General features: G+C 31.9%; 1 protein-coding gene across 1 annotated transcript; it reads right to left on the bottom strand.

The window, feature by feature from the left end:
* Positions 1 to 295: 295 nt before the first annotated feature.
* On the bottom strand, positions 296 to 5,620 carry LOC108823644 (sodium transporter HKT1). The gene is made up of 3 exons (XM_018596897.2): positions 4,536 to 5,620; positions 1,880 to 2,107; positions 296 to 622 (listed from the first exon to the last, which is right to left on the bottom strand). The coding sequence occupies exons 1-3, from the start codon at positions 5,582 to 5,584 to the stop codon at positions 409 to 411; spliced, it is 1,491 nt and encodes a 496-aa protein (XP_018452399.1). The 5' UTR covers positions 5,585 to 5,620; the 3' UTR covers positions 296 to 408.
* Between the last annotated feature and the right edge of the window lie 1,927 nt (positions 5,621 to 7,547).

Below are 7,547 nucleotides of genomic sequence, written 5' to 3'. Positions count from 1 at the left end.
AATTGTCGAATTGTATTCAAAACGGTCATAAGCCACATTATTCTTTCAGAGAACTTTTCTAGTGAGGACAAAAATATTCGTATCTTTAGACATCCTTACTGGAATAATCTGATAGACCATAGATGGATGTGAGGCTACGACATTAGCATTGGATGCTGCGGTTTTTTTTTTCTAAAACACTCGTCTTTGTTTTCTTGTATTATTGCTTTTGGACAAATTAATGAGGGGCCCTAGTTTGTTGTTCATATTCCGATTTATAATCGGTCTTTGATTGATTGATTCTGGTTCGGAAAAGTCTAATATGATTGCTACTTGGTTTTAATTTGCATAACACATGCTTATAGTTCATGTACATCACGCAAGAAAAAATGATGGGGAGATAGATATTTTATTTTATTACTTTACATGTTAGAGAGAGGAGGGATAAAGTATCCACGTTCGCCCAGATTTGGCCGAGAACTGCTTAAATTTACCATAAAACATTACTATTATTAATATGATTTTTCCAACAGGACTCCATCGTCCCGCGAACCCATAACCTGCGTCTTTGCAGTTACCATCTCTAATGTCTAGGCGCCGTTCACAGCTGTAACCGGTCGAGAATCCCACGTTTCCATAAGCACTGCCATAAAATAATAAATACTAGGGTCGTAAGATTCACGTTTTGCGTGTAATAAATATGAATAACAAAATTTTAGTTGTGATGTTTTATTACTTCTCTTCTGAACTCACATATCCGAAATTATAAAATATAATAAATACTACATAGCACATATTTTGTGGTTTCAAAACAAGTTACTATTAATTGTCTAACAATGAAATAATATAAGGTAATTCTCTTTTTTTATTTTTTTGACAATAATAAGTTACTCAAAAGTGATTCCACCGGTTTAGAAAGCCAAAACGGAGGTATCGAATTGACATATAACATAGTTGATGGTGAACTCATTGCCCCCATGAGCAAGCTTGTCTGCCACTGTATTTTACGCCCTTGAAATATGTCGGATCTTGAAATTAAGGAAGAAAGTCTTACTTCGGCGAAATTCCTCCATATGCGTAAGGTAATTCTCTTAAATATACATTTTTCAAGTTCTTGTCACAAAAGAGTCTCGAAAAAATAAATTGATCAAAATGTTTTATTTAATAGATAAAAGAACTCTTATATCCAAAATATATAAATGAAAGTTTAATATATATATAAAAAAAAAAATATATATTTTTTATAGTTTCGAATTATATATTTTTAAATTCAAACTTTTTGTAAAAAAATTATGAAGTTTTTTTCTCGAAATCGTTTTTAATTTTTTAGTTTTCTTTTTGAAATTCGAAAATGATTTTCGAAACTAAAAAAAATTATTTTCAAAACTTTAATATTTATTTTTTGTTTTATAAAAATTTAAACTTCAATCCCAAAACCTCACTCATTAACTTCAAATCAAAATGTCTAGATTAGTTAATCTTATGAGTATAAGTGTCTATTGATCTCTTTATAAAATATTTTTGTCATTTTGATTCTAGAGATTATATTGGTGATATTTTTAAGGGTATCCTAGGATATTTCTCAATAATATATATAGTTCTTAGCGGCATTTGGTTTAGTTTCGAAAATTTTGAGGCCTGCAGTATATGAATTATGTAAGTAGTGTATGTATAAATTAATGAATCATGACTAATTCTAAAAAGGTGAGGTCCACATTGGGAAAAAGAGAGTACACATGGTAAGTTGTTGGGTTCTCGGCTGAAATAATGTCACTGGCGATCCATGTAAATTCTCTAGTAATTTAAGAGGTTTTCTTTATATATAGTCTGAGAGGGTTTCTTTATATGGATCCATGTGTATAAATATGCAATATGTTAACATATAGACAGAAATTAATACCTGATAACTTCGAGAGTGATGTTAAGGACGCTGAAATTGAGTGGATCTCGCCTTATTTTCTTACTTTCGGTGATCGAGATGAGAAAGACGCATATCACCAGAAAGGCAAGTTGTGACACATAGATACCATTCTTCTTTACCTTTTTCTCGTTAGTGGAATCATATTCTCCCTCTTTTTTATTATTTTCTTTGGCGAACGGCATGAACAATGTGTAGGCAGGAAGATACCTGATCAACACAATGTATGGGTTTAACAACCACAATGTAGGGAGGAAGATGTTTTGTTCAACATGATTTTTACACAAAAAGGTTATTTCTCAAAATTTATGGTTGTTAAACCGTACATTATTGTTAAACTGATTTGAAAGCCTTTAGTCAAAATAAAACCTAGGTTATTTCACCTTTGCATAGACACATATATAAATGTTACAAATTAATTAAATCATATGACTGATTAATATTTTGATTTCATTTGTTTATAGTAAGTTTTAAGTCGCTTTGTAATTTATAACGTATATTTTATATTATTATTCTAATTAAACATGTGATTCTGAGTATAAAGATTTATATTTTTTTGTATTTACATACTCTAAAAAGCGTGAACATAACACATGAAAATAGATGTTTTCAAATATTACTACAAACATGTAAATGTATTTTTCTTTTTTTTTCTAGAAAATAACTTAAAATCACGGAATAATTAAGAAAAACAATCAAGTTCTATCTATGACATCCTCTCATAATTTTCTTTTAGAAAATTAGAGCGCCAACGCGTATGTAGGTATATATCTATATTATTAAAACTGAAGTATAATTAGAATTGTCATTTTGTTTTTTACTTAATTTACAACTTCATTAATTATATTATCTTAATAATATAATATATTATTAGTTATATTACCATAATAATAATAGTGAATGTTTTTATTTATTAGTTAACTAATATCAATTTTTTTACCAATTATAAAGATCAAAAAGTAAAATAATCAGGTTTTGCATATGGTTAAAAATTCGTTTTAGTCCATTTTATTAAAAAAAAAATTTAGTTTCAATCAGTTAAAAATTACGTAGAAAAACACATAATTCAAAGGCATATTTTATGTGAACAAAATAATATCTTAAATCAAAATAATAAAAAATTATTACACTTATTATCACTTAATTTTTCAATCGATATGAATATTTTACTAAATAAAAAATATTTATATTTCACTTAAATTAGCCGAACACATAAAATAGTTACTTTTAACAGAATTTGTTAGGCATGGACATTCGGACATCCATTCAGGTACTAATTATTTTTTCGGGTATCATATTTTTTTTGGTTTTTGAAATTAGGCCTAGTTGAATATTATTATAAATTATGTGTAGGTTTCGAGTTGTGTCCTCCAGAATCTCGATGAGTTCGATTTTGATGTTTAGGATCCAAAAATATCCAAATAACCATTATATTTGAAAGAAGTTCATATATTTATACTGAAAATAATCATATTACTTGATTCAGTCTGGATTTTTAATACAATTAATAGTGCTATACGATGACCCATCTAAAATATATAATCCTTCCGTTTCAATATAGATGAAGTTTTAGATAATTTTTTTTGTTTTATAATAGATGATGTTTGCATAAATATAGATAACACTAACTTTATCAAAAACTGTGTAGTCAATTGTATTTTTATAATTTTTGTTTATAGTTAAATAAATTAGTTTTATATTATTTATTGATACTATTAATAAAATTTTAACTTTATTAATATATATGCATTATGACAAAACATCATCTAATTTGAATTGGAAGAAATAATGTTTATCATAAAACATAAATATCATGAATATATAAAAATGTAAAAACAAATATCAGCGCGCAACAAGCTCTAATAATAACTTATAGAACTATTTTTAGTTTCCTTGTCTTTTTGTTGCAGTGATATAAATCAACGCTACACTCAGATCCTCATGCAATTTTTTGTCTACCAATAAAAATGTCTTTTTATTATCAGAAAAAGTTATTTCCCACTATTTAAAATTTGGTTAAAGATTTTCCAGACTCTGTCAAATATCCTAATAGATGATCCATTATATTAAAAAGTCGACCAACTTCCATGTGGTCACCATGCCTTAAACAACAACGCATGTACCTCTTCTTCACACATGGGAGGACCTATGAAGACACAACATGTGTATATGACCCCATTAAAATTTGTGAATTAATTATTTATAGTGTATATTTTGATTGATTTATTTTCAAATAATTGGAAGACAACATTACCATTGAATTATGTATTCAAGTATAAATGTGCACCAGTTAATCCATATAAATTGTGTTACATTTCATTTCACTATAGTATATGATATTAGAAATTAAATTATATGAATTTGGACTTTTATAATTAATGTGCTCATTTATGTGTATATATCAATGCATGTAGGCGTATGCCAACTTCTACAAACGTGATTCCCTTAAATTATACCCCCAAATAATTTGATCAGTGTATATGGAGAGCAGATGAAACGTACCAAAAAGAGATTGTACTTTTGCACTATCTTATTCGGTATGTTTCATCAACTTCATTGAACAGGACGGAATTATTCGAAGCCTTTAGTATAATCAAATGCAAAAACAAATGAGGGGAGAGAGAATGAATCAACTCACATCATAAAAATGAAGAGTACCAAGATAGCTGGGGAAAGTGTGGAAAGATCGACAATGGTTTCTCCAGTGTGTCTGGAGTTCACCACTTGAAAAAAAGATCCAACCAACTTCTGGTAGGAGTTCATTCCTTCAAGAGACTCAGAGTTCCACTCAAAGGTACAGAAGAGAAGAAATTGTATCATCACGAGTCCTAACGCCGTCAAACAAAGAAGGACACAGAGACGAACGGAGAGTAAAGGAGAGTATCCCATCTTCTTGTGATTCTTGAGAATATAACCAAATTCTTCGCGCTTTGTGATCTTCCCAAGTCCCCATATAATGAATACCAAGAAGCACGGAAACAAAGTGTTTCCCATGAATACTTGAGGAATTAAGAGCCAGAGGAGACCTGAGTTCTTGCGGAAGATGACCATGTTCTCGTTCGTGGGGACAAATCCGCAGTTTGAAAACGTAGACACAGTTGTGAAGACCGAGAAGGTGAGAGGTGAGATAGCCTTGGAACTAAGAACATCTTTCACGGTGAAGCTTACGTATACAAGAAGCAACATGGAGCCAACTAGGTTTGTTACAAGATGATAACCAAGAACAACCGAGTACAAACACTTAGAGGCCCTTTCATTGATCTGGCTAGGACCCTTAAGATGATCTGTAACATTCTCAAGGTCGCGTCGCCGATCCTCGATGGGACTGTCCGAACTTAAAGAACACAAAAGATGTCTAACTTTGTTATAAGGAAAGCCGAAGTTTGCGTAGTGAGAGAAGTAGAGATGGAGGAAAGAAGTGAAGATCTCGCCACCGAGTAAAATGAGTATAGTGATGATGATAAGTTGGGTGTTGGAGAAGACTTCCATGTCGACGGTGGACATGGAAGAGACAGTAATGGCGGAGACAGAAGTGAAGAAGAGATCCAAGTCATGAGGACGTGAAGTAGTTCTTGGTTTCGAGATCCTGAGTGCCAAGAACCCTAAGAATGAGAAAGACAAGAAGTAGAAGAAGTAGATGAAGAAAAGGGAACGAGATTTAGCTAATTTTGCCACAACTCTCTCCATTTTATTTCTTGGTTCTGTCTACGAATTATATGAGGCCATATGTTGTCTCTATATATAAGGCGTACATAAACATTCTCAGCCACATATGTTGTCTCTATATACTAACAGGAAATATAGTATCCCTTCTAGATATACTCGTTTTCCCCACGATATATCTTTTTTTCACTCCAAGGGTATTGATAAATGGAATCTCTATAATATTTGATAAGTCAGTTTCTTATATGGCGCGCTCACATTAACTCTCACGATGGTTGATTACACGGATACATATACTGAACAAAATTATTACATTTAATTTTCTTATTGATTTTTTTATTTAGTTTCCTTTTTGAAACTTTTTAAATAACATATATAATAAAAAGGAAACATTTATAAAGTTTAAAAGAAAAATTTAAAACAAAAATATATGCCTCTATTAAATTAATATTTTGATACTTTGACGTAAATTTTATTGAAATTAATGGTATCTATCTTATTAAAATAGAATATCTTTTCATTTTATTTGTAAACTTTGATAACATAATTAAAAAGAACTAAAATATTGTTTAGTAACAAAGACAAAAAAACTATTAAGAATTATTTTTTGAATCATTAAGATACATGAATCCGTCGTTAGGAAACCGTTTGTCTTTTGCCTCCTCTCCGCCTCTTCCGTCTTCCGCCTTGTCTGAGCTCTGACCAGTCCCCATCCGTGGTGATTCTGTTCGTGGAGGGAAGACGCGGTCGTCTTGAAGTTGGCGTGATGAGGCGCATCGTCGTATAGTTTAGTTTCTAGGAGATGGAAGCTCCTAAAGCTCTGTCGCCACCGGCTCTTATCTCCGGGATGAGAAGCTTCTTCAGTTTCGTCATCGTCAGCTCTAGTCTCCGGGGAGTGAGGGATATCCTAGCTCTGCCTCGCCGGCTTCAGTTGTTGTTTTGTTTAGGGTTCGGTTCCGTTTATGGATCGGGTTTGGTTTCTTGGGTTCTGTCGGGTTTGCGGTCTGTATTGTCGGATGAGATCTCGCGGTGCGATGAAGCTCTCCGACAGAAAACAGAGTGAGAAGAATAGATTTGGTTCCGGATGAGGCTCTGCAGGTTTCTGAGCTCCGACGAAACGAGGGTTACGATGGTGGTGCTCCGGCGGTGTTTTGAGGCGGTGGCGGTTAAGTCGAGGCGGGGGCGACACGTTCTGCTCCGACTGTGTAGATTCTCCCACGTGTCCAGCCCTCAGTCTCCTTGACGTGCGCATGGGCTCAACTGCTCAGTTTCTTTTGATTGGGCCGATGGCCCATTTTAGTGTTTTGTTGTAGCCTATGGGCTTTTGGACTTTTGCCTTTTTCGGATTGTACTTGGGCCGTTGGCTGTATTTGTTGGGCTTGGCCTTTTTATATATATAAAATCATTGACGGAAAAAAAGAAAAGATACATGAATGGGCATGTACTTACCCGAAGGGACCTAAATAAGAAAATGACTAAAATATCAAAAGGTCTGTAATTTTGTTATATTTTAGATAGATGTAGTCCGTACAAAATGTATACTAAATTTTAAACCAAATCATACACACCCAAAACCATCATTGTTCAAAAGAATGAACCCATAAACCGGAAATACAGTACTACAATTAGAATTTCACAACATACAAACCATAATTCTTTTACAGACCATCAAACCAATCATTGTCATATTGATTATTCAATATACCAAAAAATTATTATTGATTAATCTATATTATTAAAAAAGAAATCATTCCCAAAAAAATCTACTTATACAAGATCATTGCACTCTTTTATTAGACCACTAAGGGGGTGTTATTAAATAGTGAATTTACAAAGAGTTTTGATGAGTTTTAAAATTAAACAGTTTCCTGAATTTAAAAAGAGTTTTGCTGATTTTTAGACTTTTATAAAATTAGTTAAAGAGTTTTGTAGATTGTTACATGTTATTAACTGAGGATAGCTATAAACTTTTGTAGATTTTATTTTT

The sequence above is a fragment of the Raphanus sativus genome, chromosome 9, assembly GCF_000801105.2.
Source record: "Raphanus sativus cultivar WK10039 chromosome 9, ASM80110v3, whole genome shotgun sequence".
In the NCBI taxonomy this organism is placed as follows: domain Eukaryota; kingdom Viridiplantae; phylum Streptophyta; class Magnoliopsida; order Brassicales; family Brassicaceae; genus Raphanus; species Raphanus sativus.
This window is presented reverse-complemented; position numbering and strand designations above follow the sequence as displayed.